At 34.3% G+C, this 26250-nt stretch overlaps 1 protein-coding gene across 1 annotated transcript in view; it reads left to right on the top strand.

Moving 5' to 3' along the window:
• Nucleotides 1-25902, top strand: part of LOC129224078 (chymotrypsin-C-like) — a 63050-nt gene extending 37148 nt beyond the window's left edge. Inside the window, exons 4-9 of the mRNA XM_054858479.1 lie at nucleotides 9082-9192; nucleotides 17001-17223; nucleotides 19856-19979; nucleotides 21930-22089; nucleotides 25389-25513; nucleotides 25656-25902. Of these exons, the coding sequence (XP_054714454.1) occupies nucleotides 9082-9192; nucleotides 17001-17223; nucleotides 19856-19979; nucleotides 21930-22089; nucleotides 25389-25513; nucleotides 25656-25844 (932 nt within the window). The 3' untranslated portion in view covers nucleotides 25845-25902. The remainder of the gene's footprint in view (nucleotides 1-9081; nucleotides 9193-17000; nucleotides 17224-19855; nucleotides 19980-21929; nucleotides 22090-25388; nucleotides 25514-25655) is intronic.
• Nucleotides 25903-26250: the final 348 nt, after the last annotated feature.

Below are 26250 nucleotides of genomic sequence, written 5' to 3' on the forward strand. Positions count from 1 at the left end.
TGAAGAAATGTCGTGGCATTTGAATATTTTCAAGTATCGGAAGCTGTGAAGCAAAACTTGTCCATTCTTTAAGGATACTGTCTGGGAGTGGATCATCCCATTTTGACTTGCATAACCATAATTTCTGCATCATAATTTTAGCTAAAACTGTAGAGGGTGAAATGAAACCGAGGGGATCATAAATTCTAGCAATGCTTGACAATAATTGCCGTTTTGTGGTGACTTTTTGAGCTGGATTTAAATGAATCGCAAATGTGTCTTGATTTGGATCCCACTGAATGCCAAGAAGTTTCACTGACTGATCTTCAGCAATATTTATAGACTGCTCTGTTCCTTTTAGTTCAGGAGGTAATTTTGAAAGAATACTATGTTCATTTGATATCCATTTTCGAAGAGTGAATCCACCTCTTCTCATTAGATTAATTAAATCACTCATGAGATTTTCAGCTTCCTGAATTGAATCGGCTCCTGTTAATAGATCATCTACGTAAAAGTCCTTGTCGATAACTTTTGAGGCTTTAGGAAAATTCATCTCTTCATCTTCAGCAAGTTTTTTAATAGTTCTTATGGCTAAATACGGTGCGCAAGCAGTTCCGTAAGTCACTGTCTTCAATCTATAGTCTTCAATCTTTTGATCGGGATTTTCTCGCCATATAATTCTCTGAAAATCAGAATCTGAATGTGAGACAAGAATTTGTCGGAACATTTTTTCGATATCAGCCGCAAGAGCTATGGAGTGTATTCTGAAATTTGATAGAATATAAAATAGATCAGTCTGGAGTTTGGGTCCAGCATGCAAAACATCATTTAGCGAGATGTTTGTTGATGATTTAGCTGATGCGTCGAACACAACTCTTAATTTTGTGGTGCTGCTATGTTCTCCAATTACTCCGTGGTGTGGCATATAAAAACACTTGCGATCTTCTACTATGATCTCTTCTGCTTGCACTAATTCCATGTGGTTTAAGGATAAATATTCCCTCATGAAATTCTTGTATTGATCATACATGCTAGGATTTTGGATTAGTTTCTTTTCCAACGACAGAAATCGTGCAACCGCTTGATCTCTCGAATTTCCAAGACTTGGTTCTTCCTTGAATGGCAGTTTGACTTCATATCTTCCAGTGTCATCTCTAGTTGTAGTTTCTGAGTAAAACTTGTCACAGTTTGCGTCTTGAATGCTTAACTTTTCTTTCTGAGGAATAGATTCCAATTCCCAGAATTTCATATAACTTTCAATTTTTACACTGGAATGGTGACTCAATTTGGTATTTTCTGTACCTTCATATAACTTGGACGATACCCTTCCTGAGAGAATCCAACCTAACTTTGATTGAATAGCAGTAGGTGTGTCTTTTCCACCACTTATCTTGCGACCTTGAATTATGTCAAAAAATACATCTGCACCTAATATTATGTCTATGTTTCTGGAGATGTAGAAATCAGGATCTGCTAACTGCAAACTTTCAATGTGTGACCATTTATGACTAGAAATAAGGAAATTTGGTAATTTCGTAGTAAGTTCTTTAACTATTAGTGCTTTAGTAGAAAAGGTTTCTGAATTAAACCGTGGAGTAAAGTTTAAATTTACTAAGTAATTGGACTTTCCAGCAACTTGATTACCAGTTCCTATGACTAAGTGATTAGTTGAAAATGTTTTTAGATTAAGTCTATTACAGCATTCTTCAGTCATCAATGAGGTTTGAGAACCACAATCGAGTAAAGTTCTACACAGTTGCCAATGTCCTTGAGAATCCTTGACTTTGACTAAAGCTGTAGATAGCAGAATATTGCACGAATTATTCAGACCAGTTAAAGCTAGACTGCTGGACTGAGAATTATTAACTTGAACAGACTCACTTGACCTCTGTGCAGAATTATCGACTGAAAGGTTCGATTTGTATGAAGAATCATGTAAGAGAGTGTGGTGTCTTTTAGAACAATCTTTGCAGTGAAAAGTAACTTTACACTTCGAAGTATCGTGATTAGCTCTCAAGCAGTTAAAGCAAAGTTTATTCTTCTTCGCTAGATTCCACCGTTCTTGAGGGCTCAAGTTTTTGAATTCTGAACATTTGAACAATGCATGATCCAGAGCCGTATCCAAGGGGAGGGTTTCAGGGGTTAAACCCCTCCCATTGAAAAAAAAAAAAAAGTATGTCAAATGAAGAAAACGATCGGCTTAAATTAACTTTAATGTGAAAGTCTGCGTTTAACGTCCCCCCCCCCCCCTTTCTCTCTGAAGTTTTTCTGTAATTTTAACTCGGTAATTCTGTTATTTTTTTTCCTCTAATTCAACGCAGTTGAACCTAAACGCTTGCATTTCTTTCTCTTATAACTTAAAAAATTTTGCATAACATTCAAATGTTATGTAATTTACAATTGTTAAAGCTTTGCCGACTGAAATAATATTTTGGAAAAACTGTGGTGGTAGAACCGTTGAATTATCTACCGATACAAAGCATTAATATTGCTTATTGTAAGGAGGTAATGATGAATTTGGCATGTGTTGCAGCTATGAAGATGTATTAGTGATGGTGTTTAGTAATGTAATTTGCATCTACAATAAGCTTGTTCTAAACATTACTTCAGAACATAAAATCTGATATACATTCTCTTACATAAAAAGAATTCGTGGAGAGTTTTTAATACTTGTTGCAATAAACCGCATAGTTAACAGATTTAATTAAAAAGAAACAAACAAGGTTTGATAAAAGTGAACCTGTAAAATGAAGGAATACTTTGGTCACGAGCAGCCAGAATTATTCTTCTAAGGGAAGGGGGGGGGGGGTACAGCAGTACTTACAGGTGCATAAACGCCATACTGGGATCAATAATTTGTAGTAAAACTAATAAAGGTTGTGAGGGATTGAATTTTCCCTCCCCAGGTAAGATTAAAACCCCTCCCTTTATGAAAATCTGGACACGGGCCTGGCATGATCTAAATTGCACAATACACAACTTCTACGATTTACGTTTGTTACGGAATTATAGCTAACTGACTTCTTGGATTTCAAAAGTTCCTCTTTGGGATAGTTTTCTTTGCAGGTTTTCATGCTTCTGGCATGCTTTTCTAAAAATTCAATGAATTTCTTATACGATGGAATTTCTTCATCTTCTAATGTGAGCTCCCACTGTTTTCGGATATTATCATCTAAGCGTTTTTCGAGAAATTGAATAATGATTAATTCTGAAAGTTTGTCTAACTCAAATCCCAACGTTTTTAGATTACGAATTGCTTCATTGCAAGAATCCAAAATATCCCGAAGAGATTTAGAAGTCATCAATTTGACTGGTTTAATGCTAAATATTTTCGAAACTAAAGCATATGATAACTCTCTTTTGTTGTCATAACGACTAATTAACGTTTCCCAAGCTTGAGAATAATTATTTTCTGTGATAGGAAAGCCCTTTATTAGTCGAGCAGCTTCTTCTGTAACTGATGCATGCAAGTATTGCAATTTTTGTAGTTGACTTAAATTAGAATTATCATGAATAGTCGAAATGAAAATTTGTTTAAAGCTAATCCAATTACTTATATTTCCGTTAAATGCTGGAAGATCGAATTTAGGCAAATTTATGCTCGTACTTGTTTGAAAAGGTCCACTTCGCGATGGAAATGTAGACCGATTATCTTTCTCAAAGTCAAGCTTAATTTTTTCAATTCTGCTTTCAATATCGAACTGAAGATTTAGAATTTTATCTGAATATTCTTGGCTAGCTTCTATTTCATTTTCGAATTCATCCATATCTTCGATTAAGTTTTCAACTTCTGCATCAGCGACTTGAATTTGATTTAGCTTACTATTTAATTGCAGCTTGAATGTGCTTAAATCTTCCACAGTAACGTCTTCATTATTTAACTGCTCAGAAATTTTATTCAGTAGCTTAGTTGTTACCGCGCGAATAGTAGCTCGTTTCTTTTTTGCTTTTTCATACGCAGATGCAGCTTTAGAAGTCATGGTTTATCACAAAATGATAGATAGAATGAGAATAAATAGAATAGAATGTCTCTATATCATGCAATAAAGTCTAATAGAATAGAATGTGTATCTTCGGTTGTAAACCAGGGTTAAGAACCTTTTCCGAGAATTACAACAAAATGTATCAACATTCAAGAATGATTTTTCTGATAAACGTTTCTTATACACTTCACTCAGAATAGAATATCAACCATTTCAATGAATAAAAGTCTCAGTTTCATTTATAGCACAAATGAATTAGAATAAAAATGTTCATGGGAATTTGCATTCGAATAAGAATCAAATGTCCGTTATTTACGTTTTATGCAATGTCCTACATTTGCATTTTTCATTACAAGAGATTTTAAAATATCGTACCTTATGAAAAGGATTCCATGAATCATAAACGAAACATCAAAAACCTCACTGGTGGCTCCAAAAATGGTTGAGCATGGCGGGCTACGTGACTTTTTTGAATTGTTGAGCCACTTACTCTTCGTTGTGAATTCGCAATAAAATATACTTGCAATAACTATACTGAAACATTTATTACAACACACGAACGTAACATTTAACATAAATTTAGAAATAAATATGACTTAGAATGATCGAGATATTTCAGAATGAAAAGAATGTGATGCAGCAACGCTGCTTGACTTATCGCTCCTCAGTAATCTTTTTCTATTTCTATTTCTATTCAAGAGTCACAACTGACTACAACTGTATTTATGTCGAGGACTGCATACTAGTGCCTTGCCTCCATTATTTTATATACCGATAGATGGCAGCACCATCACCGGATCGAACAGTTAATGAGAATTTAGAACTAGTCCAAGAGCTAATAGCTACCTGGTACTAGCACCCCCAGAGGTATCGTTTCACTTGGAGGACATTGAGATCACGAGCATATTTAACGTCGCCCAGTCCCCTTTAATGACGACGGTGGGTCTTCGACCAGCGGGGATCGAACCCGAGCCCCTCCGGCCCCGAGTCCAATGCCCTACCGATCAGGCTACCACGGCCCCAGTAATCTTTTTGTTCCATCAAGAAACTTAAATTTTAACGTTGCCACTCACGCAAGCAATGAAAATTATAATAATTAAATTAAAGTTATAGGCTCAGCTGCAGACGACAAGAACTACCATAGGGACCGCATAAAAAATTCACTCAAAACTTCACTATTAGCCACAAAAAAATGCTTTCGTAACACAGTCTCACTTGAAAATAACCCAAAACTTACGAAACAACTGTAGGAATTTCTTCTTTAAACAAATTCAAGACACTTTTCACTCCAGAATTCCCCGTACCTACCAGTTTTTGTGGCTTAACCAGTTAGATGGGACCCTGAAGACAGCTCTGCTTTTGCAACTACTTTGAATCTCGCCAACCATTTAAATCCGCTTTTAAAATATACATCAGAGAACGATTCATCACTTAAAAATACTACCGAGCACTTGTTTTATAGACAAGTTAGTCAATTGAGTCACAATTTGATTGAAATTTTCATGTACCACAAAGAAAAAGGATCCCACACAAACAGGTTTGAGTGTACTGCAAACAAAGTTGTTAAGTTTTTCTTTTTTAAAATGGATGTAATGTAGGTGAACACTGAATAATCTGAAAATCATTTATTATTGATACAAATATAGGTTGCACTTATTGCAGTGAAATTATGGACAAGCAGTCAGTCTAGTACATATGTTTGAAAACTAAAACACATAAAAAAAAAAATACTTCCACTTACCATAATGAAAGGAAAATTTAAAAAGTTGAAAATGATTATTAAACCCTTTGCATTTTTGGCTTAACTTCTGACATCACTTTTTAGCTCTGTATTGTCTTAGTTTTTATAAAAAATAAAAACATTTATTTTTATTTCTAAACAAATAAAAAATATTCCATACATAATGCGAAAGAACTTACGGCTTACTTTGCATGTTTTTCCCCTCACCTTTAAATTTCCAAAATCTTCGACATTATTAAATTTTAATCTACTTTTGATAGACGAAAGAGTATGAACACTTAATTTTTTTGTGCAAAAGAGATGAAGTGAAACAATTTATAAGGTTGAAAAGGAACATTCACTAGAACAGTTTGTTACAGGCAACGGTATAAATAGAATTATTTGTAAAGCAAATGGACAATTCCACGGTGTTGGACGTAGAATTTGCACAACATTTATCAATAAAAGTTCAGATTTTCTGGATGACTGAGCCATTTTTTTTTGCTCAATACTTATGCATGTAGAAACAATTAAAAAACCTACGAAATTTCTAGAAAAAAGTTCTAACTTGAAATATGAAAAACGTCATAGTGTTGAACGTATATTCAAGAGATTCTTGACATGTCATTAGAAAATAAGGGTTTGGCCCAAAAAATTCAACACTGGTGTAAAATCATAGTTAATCAAAGCATCTTGGTTTTATTCGATTTCGGATACATTTTTTGAACTACTTTATCAGATAGAACTTCAATTATTTCCGTAACAATGGTTGACGCTAAATAGTTTACACTACCTTTACTGCCATTTAATCGTACATGCTCAGCTCAAAATAGACCATGGAACTTAATTCTCATTCCGTAATGAGCCAAAAGTCTTATGATCATCAAAACGCAAATCCGTGTAGAGAAATGAACTTGGTAGCATAAAACTAGTCCGTAAAATCTTCTTTCAGATTTTGCATTCAGACTTCTAAAAGTTTACTAGATTATTGTCAATATGTTTAGGTGTGCACTGTGCACTGTGAAAAGGAATGCAGTTTTCCAGTAGAAATTTGAATTTTCACGGAAAGTTTGTCTCATGATACATTCCCACTTTATAATCATGAAAATAAAACTCCTGGAATCTTTATATATTGATCCAGTGTTTTCAAAGTCAAATATGATCCAGAATTTACTCCAATTTCAAATGTTAGTTCAGAATTCTCTATGTTTGACGCAATTTAGAATGTTACTGTTCGATTATGATTTCGAGTTTTGAAAACACAATGTCGATCCAAAATTTTCACTGCTTCACATCGTTTCAGCAATTTCTTCAATGTTGGATATCTATCCAGAATTTTATTCAGTATTTAATATTTCTTCAAAAATATTTTTGCCTTATTTCATTACTTTTATTTTGGAAGACAAAGTTGATCACTGCAAAAGAAAGCTTTCTCATTGAGTTGCTCCAATAACGCTTTTCTCTTTCGTTTTTAAAATTTTAGAGTGGATTAGACATAGTTAAAAAAATTCACTGATGAAAATGATAAATATAAATCTTGGTGAGAAGATTTTGATAATGGGATTGTTTAATTCAAACAAGAGTACTACTTTTAGTCACAGAAATTGATAGAACAAGCAAAAAAAAAAAACCAAGGACCCAGAAAATAATTTTATTTTCCCAACAGTTATTTTTTAATTAATTTTTTAAAATATCCGATTTTTCAAACAAGTCGTGGTCTTTATACGTCACAAATGATGTACTTTGGCGCATCTTTCTATCGGCTTTCATTTTTTAGGTAGCCCGTGCAACGCCGGGCACGCAGCTAGTATCATTTAAGAAATGAAGGCAACAATAAAATTTTGAGGAAAATATCTCCGATATTCGGACAAAAGCATTTACCATGTGCAGCGGCGAGGAAGAGCAACAAAACACAAAATGTGCATGTGCAGAGCAGACAAAGTTGAAGTTTCTTTTTCGCCGGGTTTTAAAAAATTACAAAAGCGTTTAAAGTGAACTCAAATAGCTCCAATTTTTGAGGACTCTCTCCACGTTCAAAATTTGTCTTAGCTTTCAAACAGTTTGTGGAGTTTCAGGTAATCAGACTCAGTGTTTAATTGCTCACTTAGGAAAATGAATCATTTTTCAGATTTGTTTCAAAATCGGTTGAACATCAAAGAGCCATCTTCCGCCCAATATTGGCTTTCCATAATTCGACTAATTTTTCGCCAATATTGTCTCACAGCCTAAATACAATAATGGTTGAGCATTGTTAAGCCAATATTGGGACAAGATTGTGTGCCAATCTAAGTACAATATTGTTAATGCAATGAGACGCCAATATTGGCACAAGATTATCTGCCAATCTAAGAACAATATTTTTAATACAATGGGAAGCCAATATTGGCTTAATATTGCAAAAATCGTGCCAATATTGGCCAAGACATTGCCAACGTGAACAATCTCACGCCAATATTGAGCCAAGATAAAATGCTACTTGGGTTCAGCCGTAGGGAAAATTATATAGGTGACGCTAATACAGTCGACGCTCGATATAACGACCATCTCCGTCCCAGAGAAAAAGGTCTTTATAACGAGTGGTCGTTATAAGAAGTATAATTTTAAAAAATATACACAGTCATCATGCATGCCCCGTTGTTCCATAAAGAAATGGTACTTTTCAAACATTCCAGTTAAATGCCCAAATTATTTTTATCATAGGAATTTTTAGAAAAATCGTGTGCAAAATACTATGACAGGATATTAAAGAACTTTTAAAGTAGAAAATATAGAAAGGAAAATGTTACACACTTACAAATCTGCTACCACTACACTTTATGAAGATAAAACCAGAAACAGACGTTTGCCTTTTTAGCAGACGTGATTTTTGCAAAACATTATTTTCCGTTTCAGATATAGGTGATAAATTGTGTTTTTTTTTTTTTTTTTTGGCTTTTCAAAGAAACATTTAGGAATCTGGAAATTTCTCGATTTTTCCTCCCATTATTTTTCTGTGCTAGTTGTGGTGAATGGTAATCTCCCCCCCCCCTCTCAAAGTTGGATTTGACATACATTGAAAACTTCAGGCAGATGTCCGTAAACAATAAACAAGGTCATTTCAAGCTACAAATTTGTTTTATTGGAAAGAACACCAGAAATAGCGTCCGCTGAATTCGGTCGTTGTATTGGATTAGACGATACAGAACGGTCGTTATAACGAAGGCGAATTAACGTAGAGTTCATAGGAACAAAGTTGGGACTTTTACCACTGGTCGTTATAATGGGACGGTCTTTATAATGTGTGGTCGTTATACTGAGCGTCGACTGTATGAACATAATATTGTCTTATTGTCTTTCAAAATTAACCTTAGATTGTATTACTATTATAAGCTTTATAATAGACTTTCCTTGATATCACAGATGACTGTGATTCTGGACATATTTTGTGCAAGAACAGGAATTGCGTTCCTCAAAGCAAGAAATGTGATGGAAAAGATGATTGCGAAGACGGTACAGATGAGCAAGGATGTAGTAAGTTTTAATGTATTGCACTTAGTCAACTGCATGCAATTTGAATAACATGATACAGTTGAGATAACATTTTGATGCAAGTTTGGCTCTGAGGTACAGATATGTCTAAGTTAGCAGTTTTCAAAAACCTGTGCTCGCTGCATAACTCGCAAAAAACTGCAAAATTTCGGACTTTTTTCTTTTTTGACTTCTAAACTGTGCAACTTTTGATGCTAAATGCGACCCGTTTTAAAGTACATTAATTTTTTTTACAATTGAAGCTCAAGTGGCAACCAACAGTTTAAGAAATATCGTACTTCAAAAATTGGCCATTTTTGCTGAAAATGAAAACATTATGCTTTGATCACACTTTAGGTCAAATATCGACAAAAATTCCAAATCTTAAGGAAAAAACTGGATATGCTATTACAGTAAATTTAATTGGCTTTCATTTAAGTTCAAAACGAAGCCTGTAGATTCAATAGTTCTTAAACAATCACAAAACAAATAAACAATCGGAAAATTCAATTTTTGAAGAAATGAGACAAAACTGCGGAGTCAGAAGAAAAATGGTCGACTCCGACTCCTGGATTTTGAAGCGTTCGACTCTGACTCCGCCTTTTTTATTTATTTATTTTTCAACCCCCCCCCCCCCTCATGAGATGGGGGGAAAACCCCTAAACAGAGATTGAAATATTAATTCCTTTTTATGAAATTTTCGCGTTTTATTTTATTGCAAACCTAAGATGCATACAAAGTTAGAAGTTCAATTTGAAAATCAAATTATCTAATAGTTGCGGTTTCTAAAGTGAGATTAATTAAAAATCTCATTTTTAAAAATTTGAAAAGGATTAATTTGCTTCTTTTTAATCTTTAACAAATAGATGTTGATCAAATCCTGTGCTTTCAATTTTTCAAAACTGTACCTTGAGAGAAAAAAAAAGTCAAACTTTTCTTGAGTGGGGGCGCCACCCCCCCTCCCGGATGACATCCATCTGGTGGGTGAAACCTCAACTTAATTTCAGAGTATATAAAAATTGATATACCTTCATTCTAAAAAATTTTCCCAATAAAAAATCTTAAACTTCATCTTAAAAATTTCAAGGAAAAAATTGCAATATGCATTTGCACTGAGAGATTGGAGTTGGGTACATGTATACGTCTGGAGCAATTTTTACACAAAATGCGGCGGTATACATCTTTGTACGAATAGCTTTTACTATACCTACATTTCTTGGCTCAATTTTTTAAAAATTTTATTGGCAGCTTCAGAATTAACTTTAATATGAAGATTTTAAGATTAACTAAAACTATTGAGTGTTGTAACCAATAAATATGCACTGATTTTATTCTATACTTTTTAGTGATAACCAAGCTTTCTTCGATAAAGTCTTTAGATTACCAAAAAGCATTCATATTTTATCGGATCTTTTTTTGGATTTGCGCTTTCGTGCCAACACTTATCACGGGACGCAGGAGCGTCCCGCCGCCAAAGAAACCAAACGTCAGCAGCCAACAAAAGCAAATCCACCGCCAAAGACGAAAGAAAATAAAAGCGACCAAGAACAGTTTACACGACAGAACAAGTTGGGGTTTTCTGGGTTTTCACCCCTCTGTATCTCAGCCCCATGAAGACCCCCAGAGTTGATTTTTGGAACACTCAATCTCTAGTGGCCTCTGACTGACGACGTAAACCAAAATACAATCCCCTGGACGGCCATCAGGGGGAGGAGGAATTTAAGTTATTAAATCGCTGTTCAAAAAAATTTTCGCTTTCTTTGACAGGGCTACAACCCAGACGAAAAAAGGAATCAAGCAGAAGTTTCGCACACACATTCCTAGTGCCCTACTGATGTGCCTTTTGTGCCATTTGACCCCCCTCCCTCTCCCTCGCTTTTTACCCCACAAATTGTACCTTCCCGGGGTTTTGTAGCAGACCCCAGGGAGGGCTATGGTTATGATTTTTTGTTTTCATATTCTTGGGGGCCATTGAGAGCATATACAAAAATTCAAACCCCAGGGATATCATAGGTCGGAGTAATTAAAGTTTGAAAATCACTAATTTCAGCTAAGTTTATATGTACTTACTCTCCGCTTATACGGTTTGTTAATCTCTGACTGCAAGTGCAAGGCTAGAACAGGTCTAAGATCAAACGATTATTCAAAAGTTGTCTTTAGAAATGAAATTTAATCAAGACTAATTCGCAACTCCAACGAACTATAGGGGGCACTGCAGTCACTGTCTAATGGCGGACGAAAAAACTAAAACAAACGCACGTGGTAATGAAGAAAATGCTAATAAGCCTAGTAAATTTTGTTCGTATGCATGATTTTTTCGCTTTATTCTTTTTAAATTAATTTTCAAAGTCTTGTTGATATTCTGGCCCACGTAGAAAGAAATGAGAATTCAAGAAGCATTACTAAACGTCAAACATTAATGCAAACTACGTAGTTCGTAATTCTAAGCAGCCATTTTCACGATATTGAATTCGATATTTATCAATTCTTGATAAAACTAAATAATAATTGTGGCCTCACAAGAATAACAATTAATGCTAGAAAATTTAATATGACATTACAAATTATTACCAAAAGAAGATGATACTTCTTTGCTTTGCTTGGCTAGCGCTTTTTGTTTTGCATTTGTAGCTGAGTTATTTCTCTTGAATTCCCGAATCGGTTAATTTAAAATTTTTCTGTTTCGATGTTTCTAATTTCTGAGTTACGATTTAATTATGTCATGTTATGCAAATCATCTACAAAATTCTTACCGATATATGGTGGTAGTTTTCTTTTCAGTTGATTGACCATTATTTCTTTTCATTTATCGAATTCTGTAATCTTACTACCATTTTATTCCACTCATGATAAAAATTAAAAATGGTTTAACTAAAAACGCGAAATCTCGCCAAGGCTACTTTGCTCGCACAATACTAAAACTATAACCCTAAACAAATTTGGCGAAACTTTCAGCTGAGAATAAAAGCAATGAAGTAAATTCTTTCTCGGTTAAACATTTTTCATTTTGTTCTACGATAATATATTCAAGAAAATATTTTGCATACTGTCCAACTAAATGCTGCTGTAAAATATGGTTAGTTAAATTAATTTAAGATTATAAAAAACTCATATTCTTACAAATTCATACAAAACAATAAAATTTTTACTTTGTATATAACGTTATCCAAGTTTGTTAATCCAGAGTTTTCGCTTTCACCATTTCTAAATCAACTCATATTTTAGAAGGAAATACGGAAAACTAACATTATTTTGACAAGCTCGAGAATACTACTAAGGGACGAATTAATTTCTGTAGCTGAAAGCAAACTAAGATACATCGATTGCGTTAATAAATACTCAGAACAAACTGCCTGTGTTTACGTCAACAGACACATGTGGAACGCAATGTTTTAGTTTCTTCGGCAGTTTTGTAAATCATCGCAAGGTAGCGTATTCGAGCGCTGGAGTTGCGAATAAAACAGATCCAACAGTTGCAGCTAGACGTTACATCGCGGATATCACAGATTTGCCACAGATTTTAAAAACAGAAAGCCCAATGAGCTATATAGTTTGTTTATATTTAAGCAGAGAAACATCAATAAATAAGATTAGAATACAGTCCCCCCCCCCCCCAGTTTCGCCGACACGAAATTCCTTTTCTTCCTGTTTCTCAGTTTCAATATATTTAAGGGGTAAGAAATTTTAAATGTCGGCGAAACTGGGGTTAAAACCATGAAAATATTTTGCTTCACGAAAATGTTGAATAATCCATCAAATAAAGAAACTGTAATAGAATTTATTGCGACTTTGTAAAATACTTGAAAACACTATAATTTAAAATATAGTATTTTATTAGAAGACCCGACAGACGCTGTTCTGTTCAAAATTTGTAAATTGAAGTTAAAAAAATTCAATGAACTATCGAGTCTCTGAACCGTTCTGTTGAAAAAAATAAGTAAAAAAAATGTTTTAAGCTGCGATGAGGTCAGAATGCTTATATTTATTGCAACTTGATTTATCTAATGCCCACTGAGCAGTTGTTTTATTAACTATTTTTTCTCCCGTACTTGATGGCTTGTTCCTTGAGCCATGCTCAAAGGATAAAAAGCGCCCTCTGATATTAAGTGTAAAAAATTAACTACCTATCTAGAACAAAGGGGAAATCCCGCTGCAACATCCCCCATATGAAAAGAATAAAACAATCGAAAGGATATCGTCTAAAAAAACGATAAAAGTAAAAACAGTTCTTTGAATAAGCAAAAATCACTCACCCCTCTCCCCCTCCCGATGTAAAATAAACACATTTTTCAACTAAAATGACTAAACACTCTTTAAAAAACGAAAAACAATTCTTTGCAATTTGAAATATTTCACTAAATAACCAAAAAATACCATAAATTACATTAACAGTAGCTTTAAAATGTAAACAAATGATCACGCAACTCTATTGTTTGTAGCCAAAGTCGCCAAGCCACCACGTTGCTGTAATCCAGCCGATCAGTGAGCGAAGCTAACTCTGACCGATTAGCGGTCCGATCTTTTGAACGAAAACTTTTAAAACTTCATGTATTGCCTAATTTGTTCTTTCTTGCAAAGAAAAATATCTTCCACTGCACTGATCTTTTGTGTACAGAACTGTTGTAATTTATCTGGCCGAAAATCGAATTTGTTTCGTCTTTAAATTCCATCATATTTTCCTTTAATAATGTACTGATTAGTTTGATAATCTTTAAAGTATTCTTGATATTGGTGCCAAAACTCAGATGGATTTGAGCCGAGAAAAAAATGTTTCTAGGTATGGTACTTTCTGATCATTTGGTTAGGAAAACCTAAAGAATTACTCGACCTTAAATCCCGGTTATCACAAATTTGCCATTTCAACTGCTCTTGCTCGCGGACTTTGCTTATTTCAAAAATCTTGTTAAAATAATTACAAACATTTTAAATTTGTTAATAAATATGAGATGGCAACAGATAAAAATTAGAAATCACAAAGCTTTCTCTGATTTAGTTTTTAGGCCTCGGTAAAGATTGAGTTTTGCGTCTTAATTATTAATGGATTCGGTGTCTGATTTTTCTGTCCCTTTTCAGGGCCAAATTTTTAACCTCAGAAGAGCATACTAGAATTGCAGCATCGCTTCTATTACAAAGCCGAACCCTCAACCTAAATAAAAATGTATAATACCAAGCTGTTTACGCCTAATGTAAAATATCCGCAAAGACGGACATCTGTACTCATATTCCAATCATTTTTGAAGTACACAACGTATTTTACGTTTATGTTAAATATTTCTATACCAATAAATATCGGAGTGTCATTTTGCTCTTTACATTATAAAGATTATCAGTTATTCATACCCGTAGTTTCATATAATATATCACGAAATCGCTGTGAAAATATTCTAATCGCATTCATTAATTTGTTGGGACTCTAGCTCAGCCTAAATATAAATAAGCAACACGAAATCTTAAAACAGAAAGCGCAAAAAGCTAAGTCCGCGCGCAAGCGCAGTTGAAATGGCAAATTTGTGATAACCGGGATTTAACGTCTAGTAAAGAATTGATTCGATCACATGGTTCAACTACACACACACGTTTTGCGTGAAACTTCCAGTACTTTACTTTAAAATATCTCGGGACCTAAAATCGTTGCTTTTAAGAAATGAAGGCTTCACTCTTTCTCTCTACGTTTTATCTAGTCTCATTTGACATATCACAGTAGGAAATTTCATTACGAAAAGCAGAGCTGACTTTCTTATTGTCCTTTGGCAACGGGTTAAATATTTATTTCAATTCTCGCGCAACAATAGGTTAAAATAAATATTAATCATTTGGGAGACACGGACAAGCTGGTGGAAGAGGTTGGCATCCCGACGCTCCACAACTTTTGCAAAAAGCTCCGCCAAGAGATTTCACTACAACATCCCCCGTGTTGGCAATCTACTACTCCAAATTACGATCCATTGGATCCGGCAAATTCTCGGGCCCCAGGTGCCTCAAGAAACGAACTTATATTTCCGTGGCATTTGGGAGACATAACCATCCAATGTTTTAATTAATTAATTAATTAACAAAAACGTTTCCGATTCGATCCATCGCGCTTCGAAACCATGCTTGCCACAACTTAACTACACACAAAAAATTTGATCAAAATCGGTCCAGCCGTTTACAAGCCTTATATTGACAAACGTCCGCACAAAAGATTTTTATATATTAAGATTATCCATGTAGTTTTCTTTGCAACAGAGAGGATACAAGGATTGCAATTAAATGCCTTACAAGGCCCCATTCTCACCAAATGAACATAGAATCTTACTGGTCAGAAAATAACATGACGTAGAATTAAGCTTGCCATTATTGTTCCTTAAAAACACAAAACGTTGTTTCAATTGAATATTTATGACTTGAAATTCTCAATTCTAAAAATACAGACAAAGTAATAATATCAATGCAAAAAGATGTGATATCTCAGCAAAAACAACCCTATTGTAAAAATTTTCCCGCCAAGTAAACCTTTAACTCTTCCCCACAAAAAAGAAAGCGTTAATCCTAAACCAAAAAAAAAACCTTAGTCTTAAAAAGTCGTAACATCTAGTTTGTCCGCCAAGTATCTGCCAAACTATCATCCTCCCTGTTCTCCTCTTTCATCACACCTACTTCCGTTAGATCTTCCTCCCACCTTCAACTCCTCAGAAATATGGATAGATCCTTTAAATTGTTTATCTTGTTTGGCGGGAAGTTTTTCTAGTTGAGGTGGTTGCTTGGTGAGCAAAAAGCGGTAGGTACGTTGGGGAAGAAATGTTTGCGTTACCTGCATGCTGCCGTGCTAAGCACAAAAGTCGTATCTGCACTTTTTATCAAAATTGAGTTACGATCACCAAGTGATTCTTTTTGTCACATATTTTACCTAAATACAATGTTTTATGGTCATTTGTGAATGGGAAATATTTTTTAAAAAATTCTGGAAAAAAGGTGCTTACGTATCAAATACAAAAAGGTACACGACAATTAAACGACAATTTCTCACTTTGAACTCAGATGCAGATAAGACTTTTGCGCTTAGCCCGGCAGCATAGGGCTGCTAGCTATTGACCTTTTTTTTTTTTTTTTTATAACTAGCGTGGTTTTCCAACACAGATAACTTATATAAACACACATTAGAGTCTTATTATATCATTCTGTGCCCCTTGTTTTTAGAATAGGATCTTTCATGTTGTCTTGAGAAGTGTTTTGTGTGTGTCTCATTTCTTCAAAAATCGAACTTTCCGATTGTTTATTTGTTTTTCGATTGTAAAAACTATTGAATCTACAGACTTCGTTTTGGAATTAAATGAAAGCCAATTAAATTGCTGTAATTGCATATCCAGTTTTTTCCCTTAGAGTAGGAATTTTTGTCGATATTTGACTTTAAATGTGATCGATGCATAATGTTTTCATTTTTCACAAAACTGGCCAACTTTTAAATTACGATAGCTCTTAAACTATTGGTCACCACTTGAGCTTAAATTGTTTAAAATTTAATGCGCTTTAAAACGGGTACATACATTTAGCATCAAAAGTTGCATAGTTAGGAAGTTAGAAAATAAAAACTAAAAAAGTCCGAAAACTTCGCATGTTTTCGCGAATTACGCAGCGTGCACAGGTTTTTGAAAACTGCAAACTTAGATTTACGTTACCATAACTAACCCAAACAACATATTAATAAATCAGAACTACACCGTACTTTGCGATTTTAATGTCAAATATGACTGGACTAATATCTATATGACATATATAAATTTCAGAAATATAAAATCACTACAAAAAAGTATAATTTTATTTCTTTGCAGACTTTCCTGTAGTTACTCCATCAAATTGCGGCACAACCCCGATAATACCAAACACTATTTATGGCAGTCGAGATAGAGTTGTAGGTGGTGAGCCTGCAAAACCTCATAGCTGGCCATGGCAAGTTTCCCTCCAGAAATTCTACATTGAACCGAATTCCCATTCTTGTGGTGGTACTCTAATTAACTCGCAATGGGTTCTTACCGCAGCTCATTGTTTTAAATAGTAAGTAATTAATTATTCCCACAGTATTCAGTAAAATGGTTTTCTTCAACAAATTCAAATGATACCTACTCATTGTAATTACTAGAATATGCAGTTGAAACTGTGCGTTGCATATGAAAACTTGAGGGTAAAACACTTGTAGCACCAGCATCACGCCCTCAAGGCAGCCATTTTGGCAATTAAGGGTGCCATGTTTGTCCATGAAGTGCCATAGGGAGCCAAAATAGCATCCATAAGGAGTGCTTTTCGTGCTAGAAGCGTTTTACCCTAAAATTTGTTATATGCAACCCGCAGTCTTAACAGTGAGGATTATGAGCAATGTGCACCCAAATTGACAAAATAAGTACATAAATGCCTAAAATTAAGTATTGCTCTTTCTTTTTTCCAAAGCATGTACCATTCAGATGCGGATCCCCGAGAAGGCTCCAAAAAACTGACAAAAGATAGCATATAGCTGCATTTTGTGACCTTATATTTCAAAAATTTTTCCCCTGAACCCCCATTTATGCCAAAAAAGGCACTTATGATCCAGCCCCCACCTCCTCCCGAAATGACCCTCCCCAAAACCAGAACCTGGTACCATTAGTCTAAAACTAGTTGTTAACAGTTACTGGCAGAGCTATTCAAACATCGTAATCTTTACAAATACAAGAAATACTTTAAATGTTAATTAAATTTGCAAATTCATTAAAAAATAAGTACCAGTTACTTTCATTTTATAGTAGTAAAATATCATACCTTCTTTAAAATGTCATACTCTGGAGATCACTGCTGATATTTCACGAGAAGTAAAAACTCTGATGGAAGCTGTAGTGATAGTAACAGCTCTTATATTGGAAAACAATTTCAATAGTTAATGACTTAGATTGGAGAAAAAAAATATCTTTTTTCTAAGGCACTATCAACTTTTAACTAATACTGAGTTACTCAAGTTTTCCCAAAAATGGAGCTGATATTATAGCTGGGCCCAGAGCCTGTTGCTGGTCGTCACATTTGTATTTGTATTCTCCTCAAAAAAATTCATTTAAATGCTTAAAATAAAATCTTATTTTAAATATGTTCCATACTTTTATACACAGTATATATTGTCGCCTCAGAGCAACACTAAGACATCTAATCCCAGAAATAATTAAAGCTGAAAACTGGGAAATTTGGTTCATAGCCATTGGCAGGTAGACTCGGTTTTATTAATAGCCACTTATTAAAGTTAGTAGCTACTTTTTAAAACTGCAACTATGTTTCAAATTTTTATTAATAATGAAAAAAAGTATCATCAGAATATCGCTCACCTGCAAGAAAGGTGGCACAACCAAAAAGCATAATATTTTACAGAAGGGACAAAAAAAAAAAAAAAAAAAAAAAAAAAAAAAATTAAACCGTTTAGTAGAGTGCAAAACGAGGAAAAAGTTCGGTTTTAGAGCATAGTAAATCATTTTGCAAACCATAGGGACCTTTATGATGTTTTTTCTGTTGTAAGCAACATTTCAAACTGTTATATATTTTTAAATGAACTGTGTTGAAATGAACTGTGAAAATGTGTTTTGAGTTGCGTGTTGCGTTACTTGTTTTGTGCATGAGCAATATATTAAACATTGTTTTATGTAACCTGCCAACTATTCATGAGTATGTCTTAGAAGATGTAGGCAAAATGCTTTTAGTTTTTAAATATGAGTGGTAAATGATACTAAACAGGGCGAAGGGAATGTGGTTCGATTGGGAATGCAAGTAGAGTGACTGAGCAAGAGCGACGATCAGGGATGGCGATGGATGACACATTTTTTAATTGTCACTTTTGCAACTTTAATCGCGAGTGGCGGCCGCTAATTTTCAGCTTTAGGAATAACATTAATATATCCTACTGGTGCTCTGAGGCGACCATATTTAAAATTGCTATAAATATTTTATTGTTTTTGAATATACAAACAACTCTCAATAACTCCCACACCCCCAAGGGAAGTTTCCAAAGCATTCGTCTAAGAGTTTGGGATCCATTGAAAACTTTGAGATCAAGGAGTATTTAAGTAATCACGAGTTGACTGTAGTTTGCTTTTTAAATATAATTGGTACAATTTTCCTCAGTAATTCTGTAGGAAATCAGTGCACTACTAGAACAACTATTTATTAATTTAATTCTTTTTTTTTCTTTTTTTACCTAATTGAAAAAAAATATTACAAATTTTTGCAGCTGGTTCAAATTAATCGTTATATAAATAACTTATTTTTAGTTTCTCTACTACAGGGGAGGGGGGGGGGATGATACGAAATTACTTCTACTAATTTATACTGATGTTTCAATGTCTTATATTTTAAATGCATAAATGAATTACTTTTTCTCTAGTACTACTTCATTTGTTAAATTAATAAACATAGACTGAATTCCTGTCTCTAGTAACAGCATTTGTAAGGGCTCGGCAAGTATAAATATACATGCATTTAAAAATTCGATGTTTCCTAGCATCAATGTTTTCATTTCGATGTATCAATATCATCAATATTTTAATTTTCAAACACTGAAGCTTTGAAACATTGATGCTTTGTGATTTATATTGCATCTCGAGAAGAATACGAGTTTAGTAAACATCATATTAACTTCATAAAAATGTATGTAATTTCGTTTTTAAATTTTTTAAAGCAATGCTGACCCATATATCTACCGTATTCATCTTGGAAGTCATTATAAATATAAGAAAGATTCTGGAGAACAGATTCGATATGCAGAACGAATTATTGGATATCCAGATTTAGAAATGGATAGAGTAAGTATTTGTATATGTGGAAAGAAAAAAGAACTCAAAATACTTTTTTACATGAATGAAATCATTATTTTTAATAGCAAAATCTTTAATATTTTTAACGCCTTGTGAATAATTTTTAATTTAATAAGATCCGTAAACAGAATGCCAGGTTATTGGGAGTGCACATGCAACATGTCTTTTGCTTGGGGTTTGGCAGCCAGAAAGTGGCTGCATTTTCTTGATTGAGTCAAGTAATTCACTGCTGGTTTCATGACACTCTACTTTACTCTTCAAGACTGAATAATATATAGGATTAGCACAAAAGAAGACAACATTTCAAAAAGTTAGATTTTTGAAACTGTTACATGTATTAAAATGATTGATATACGAAACTGAAGTGTGATTGGGGTGACTCAAGACCCTTAAAGAGGATTCTCTGATGCTGAAACACGTCTGCAATTTTCATTGCAAGCTTGGATTTTAGTATATTGTTTTCTTTAACACTAGAATTACGGAAGGGGTCATTTTGATCCCAAGCGAACATTTTTCACTAACTGCTCCTCTATATTTTCATAAAAAGCTTAATCCTTCTTTGACTTTTCAAATCATCGTGCTGTTTTTTTTTAAAATACACAGTTTTCATGAAATAGTATTTTTTTTTAAGCCCAAAGCTAAACGGTTATACCTAGAAGTGTGGGCAAGTCTCACTTAACCTCCTTGAGGAAAAAGAAATGTAAATACATTGATTAATGCTGAAACAGAGCAGCAAGTCGAAAATGTCTATTGCAACATATCATTGCAAGAACATTCAGCATGCATAATGTTTTTGTACATAAAAGGGAACATTAGCTGCTAGTTTCTGAAATGAAACTGAAACACTAATGGTTATTCTAAGGGCATTTCAACTCCGTGTGGTGACCGGAGCAGAATAGTCCCGACATAGACCATGCCTGTCATAAGAGGTGACTAAAATGGACACCCAATCTAAGGTGTAAGGCACCGTGCTGATGGATGGATGGCATCTGGGTTGTATGATGTCTTAAACAGTCCCCTTGAGGAACCGGGCGAAACCTCGTAGTAATTAGCCTTGCACTCGTACAGGGTGGATGTGCTGGTGTTGACCTTTTACCACCTTACAGCTCCCATGGAGTTGGAGGCTGGCTTGAAGGAGAAAACCAGCAACCTTGCTGCTGGAGGAGGTGAGGGTGCGAGTCTGCAGCCCACCGACTCTGCAGTAAGGGGGCAGGGGGTACTCAATTTTACACAAAAATGCAATAGGCGCGGGCGGGAGAGACAGAGGCTGGTACATGAGGCAAAAGCCATTCCCGAGAAGGTAGGAGAATCCCCAACATCTTTGGTCGGAGGTTTCAACTTCTTCCCCTGCACAAGCTGCTGCATCTTTAAGAGTAAGGACAGGTCAACCACAGTCCTATGCTCAAGCAGGGAGTATGTTTATGTGTGTGTGAGAGAAACCTTCCCTTCGGAGAAGTTATTTCACAATGACATTGAACGTATTCAGCTGGTCATCCTAAGAAGGACAGTCCCGATTCTTTCTGGGCATCATATGCCGAAAATGCAAAAGGCTTCTTAATAAAAATAGTATTAGGAAGGCTTTTAGTTTTATTGGTCATTGCACCTTAAAGCGGCACCTTGCTTTAATGGGTTTCAATAAGGATCCAACTTTCTGGGGTTGCCTCTTTCTTGAGGAAACTGTTACTAACATCATGTGTGATTCTGATGCATTTTTTTGCCTATAGTTTTAGTTTTTTTTAAACTAATTTTTACAAATATATATCATTATGTAGGAACTACGCAGGTTTCTTTTCTGAGGATCAAAATGACCCCTCCCGTATTTCTAGGTGTACAAAGACTGCTGTAATTCTATTGTTAATCTATGTATGAAGGATGAAGCTTGATGAAAATTGCATTGAAATTAAAAAAGAACATTCATTTTATTTTCTAACATTTCAGCTCAGAGGACATTTTGGAGTGAAAGATGACATTGCATTGATTAAACTGAATGCTCCTGTTCAATTTACCAACACTGTCCAACCAGCATGTGTTCCAAGTTTTGGATGGAATTTACCAGCAGAAACTAACTGTTATGCCACAGGCTGGGGCGAAACAAGAGGTAACCAGAATAATTTCATTTTTAAGAGTCATCAAAAATTTAAAAAAGAAAAAGGCAATACCTTTAAGTTAAGTTTGCTAATTAAATCCAATAATCCTCAATTAAATTTTCATGCATGTTGTACTTCCACTGTCAAAGTATAGCCTATTCTGCAGAAGAGTCATTTTTCTTTTCAAGTCAAGGGGTGTTTTCTTCTTTGCCTTCTTATTTTCTTACGATCAATTACATTATGAAATCTTCTTTAGTCATTATTCTTATATCTTTTTAAGCAGCATTTATAACAATTGACGTTGATCTACCAGACATACCATCCTGTGCTACATTTAGAAGCTTACTTCTCATCTATGATACTGAAACAAAATCTTCACAAATAATCATGGTCGAATTCAAAAGAAAGTAAGAGAGGACAGCTGCCCCACCTCCTTCCAAAATAAAAAATATTTAAAATAAAAGTTTTAAAAAAAAACTTTAAACTGACAGTTAAATTTCTAAATTTATCAAAGAGTTCTGGCTTTAGAAAATTGGTGAGAGTTTGAAATTTTACACATCTTCTTTGGGAGCCATTGAAAAGGGCAAGTTATCGATGTTTAGTTTGGTCGCTATCATTTTAGAATTACATTGCTTCCAAAATCTTGGGGGAGGGGGGGGGGAATAGACCAGTCCCCTAATTGTCCAAATGATGAGGTCCAAACTTAAATTTTTGGGAGAGCGGAAACTCAATTTGCCAAATGGAACTTCAAATTTCTCCGAATGATGATAAATGGAACTCCAAATTATCGCTGCCTTTTGATAATTTTGTCAAATGATTATAATTTTCCCGAATCGTCAGACAAAATTCACTGTGACCTCCCATCAGGGCTCGCCGGGCCTGCCTCTTTCCATGTTGAGCTGGATACATACTTACTTATAATTTAGGGTGTGATTTAAGTGTAAGCCCATGAAGCATGGGCTTTGGAACCTCCAAAAAATTACAAATATTTTTTTTTCTTTTCATAATGAATGTTTTCATTTGTTTTGTACTATGAATTTTGATAAGTTCAGCAGAAAATTCTATCCCATGAAGTAAAAAAACTATCTGGAGTGACATCTAGCGTAGAATGAGATCATTCAGGAGCAGGGTTGGCAAGTTTCTGCCAAGGCGGTTAAAACCACTGGTAGAAACCGGTTAAAACCGGCATGGCAAAAACCACTTTCCGCCACATTTGCGGCAGAAACTGGCAAAAACTCACAAAATGAAAAAAAATTAAATTATTGACATGCAATAGGAAGTGCATGGAAAAAAATAATTATTAACCAAAGCACAATTTAATTACTATATTACCACAAGTTAAAATCAAATGTTACATTGTTTGGACCCTGCAGTTGCTTCTTAGAAAAGGTGGTTTCTAAACAGTTTCTCAATCTAATATATGTACAAATGAGAAACTTTAGAATATTCCTGCAAAGCTGTGACATTAGGTACAAAATCTGTTAATATTGGCAAGTAAAATTTTGGCACTTTCTTCTTGAAGCATGTGATAATTTCGATCACAAACAATTTAGATGAAGCATATAAGTGAGCAAATTAAAATCAGAAATGCCTTTTAATTCTGTATGTCACTCCTCTTTGATGAGCACCTATATGATTTTTCATCCTTTGTTAGATTAATCCAAACAATACGAGCATCAGCAATTGAAAAGTTCCCTTCTCGAACTAAATCAAGGGCATTAGCATAGGATTTTATTTTTTTAAATGATGAAAGAAGTTTAATTTTTTAGTTTACTTAAACGAGTATCATTTAGCAATCACTTAAGTAATTAAAGATGCTTTTAAGTTTTTGGCAGTTTCTGCCGGTTTTTACCGGTTATAACCAGTTTCTGCCACTGGCACGGCAAAAACTAGTTTCTGCCGGCAGAAAGCCAACCCTGTTCAGGAGTCATTCCATGCTAATACGTAGCTCACTATTGCTGCTTAAGGAATTTATTTTGTTTCTGTTGATTAATAGTATTTCAAGATGTTTAAATCTTTTGTAATGTTTATTTACGTAAGTTTCAAATTATAAATACATTGATTCAAAAATTAAATAGCTTTAGAACTTCCTTTCCAAGGATAATTTGGGGACATTTGAAAACATTTTTGGGGGCACATATCAAAAGACAAAAAGATGTGCGATTGAGCACGTTCTTTGGTTTTGCAAGTCAAGGTGGTCCCCACAAGTATGTTACTTACAGTCCTGAAATTTCTAAATCAGGCCCCTCTTATAATTGTATTTTTTCTTTCTTTTCAAGTTATTTATGAGTAAGAACAGCATATTCATTAACGTTTGAAGCAATAACACAGTAGTTTGAAATAATTTAAATCGAATGCTTTGAAAGAAAAAAAAACAAAGAGAAGAAAGAATGCAGTTGGTATCAATGCATGCAGAGAAAAGACTGGCCAGAGTCGGCAGAGCATATACGAGCTTAATACACATTTGAAGGCCATCTTGCAATTGCCTAGGTCATTCAACTAACTACAAATTAAGTATTTATTTCTCTAGAGTTTAATTCCAACTATTTGTAGCTTCAAATGAAATGTATCACATTTTATCATTCTGTTTTCACCTGTTTAGAGGAAAATCAGGCTACATACTTAAAATTGAGAGTTATTTGGGTAGATAAAGATATTATTTGATTTGGATGAAATTTTGTGTGATAAATAGGCTTGGTAGGAGGCAACTTCCCACAGACAGTCAGTAAGTATTTCTTAAATTCGTTTCTTTCACTCTACGCTATATACAATTTTCATTACTCATGAGTAAAAAGGTTTTATTTTTGCGATCGATCATTTTACTGTAGCATACCTGCCAACATCTACTTTTATGATTGAGACACCCAGCAATATCACACTTTTCATTGCTATTTAGGGAAAAACAGAACTTTTTTAATATCCGTCAAAGTACAATAAAATGCAAGTTCCTTATATTACAAACACAATCGAAAGAAATGCTCAAAATGAAAGAACCTCCCGGAAAAACCAGTAGAGTTGGGCAGTATGTTGTAAGGATTCACTGAAAAATACCTCTTTTGGGGAATTTCATTGTTTTGATGAAAATTCGAGAGATTACTTCATTACCGAGTTCAGGGGAAGGCATCAAAACTCGCAAGTCTTCCGAACAAATCAGGAGAGTTAGTAGCTAGGTCATAATATTTATCAGCATTCTGTTCTAATGTGCAACACAGCTGTTAATTTTTTAAACACCATATACAATTAAAAGCAAATTAAAATTGAATTTTTAAAAAAAAAATCAATTAAAGTATTCAATTATGATTTTTTGCAGGTTCTGGATTTGCACATGTATTAAAACAAACTCTGCAAACAATACAGTCTACAGACAAATGTGATCATGACACTTCACATCAAATATGCACCGTGCATCCAAACCACTTTAATTCCCCATGTCATGTAAGTTAGTTTGATACCTCTGCATATAAAAGTTTAGAAAAATTGCTTGCACCAAAATGAAACACTAGCTATGTTGACTGAGATAGAAATGAAGAAAATCTAATTATTGCATCATTTTAGTAACTTGATTTTTCTTTCACAGGGGGACAGTGGTGGACCTTTAGCATGTAATTTTGGAGGAAGATGGTACGTGATGGGCGATACGAGTTATGCAACGCATGGTAACATGTTGAGTGGTGGATTGTGTGGGATGCCAGAAAATAAGGTTATCTTTAGCAAGGTCTCTGATAAGGCTAACTGGATAAAAGATACAGTGAATAAGTACAGCTAATAGGTGAACACGACAATTGTGCGTTTGACGGTGAGTTGAGCAAAAACAGCCAAATGAACCAGAGAGTCTTCTAAATAAAAATAATAAAAATACATTTTAAGCAGAGTTTTTTTTTTTTTTTTTTGTTATATATTTAAAATTCCCTTCAGTGTATTTGAAACAGAATAATTTTCTATTTCAATTGCCTTTCGAAAACTTATACCAAAAAAAGAAAGCGTGAGAGGTTTTTGAGTAAAATATCAAATATTTTACTTTACACACTCCTGGAAATGAACCAAGAGCAGAATTTTTATTGAGGCAAAGTAGGCTGTTGCCTGAAATGGCAAGTTTCAGTTTTTGCACTGTTTTTTAAAACATCAGTAAATATTTTTTTCTATCATGGGCATGCTCCTGATTTCCGTTCAAC

Source organism: Uloborus diversus, chromosome 6 (genome assembly GCF_026930045.1).
Source record: "Uloborus diversus isolate 005 chromosome 6, Udiv.v.3.1, whole genome shotgun sequence".
NCBI classification, from domain to species: Eukaryota; Metazoa; Arthropoda; class Arachnida; order Araneae; family Uloboridae; genus Uloborus; species Uloborus diversus.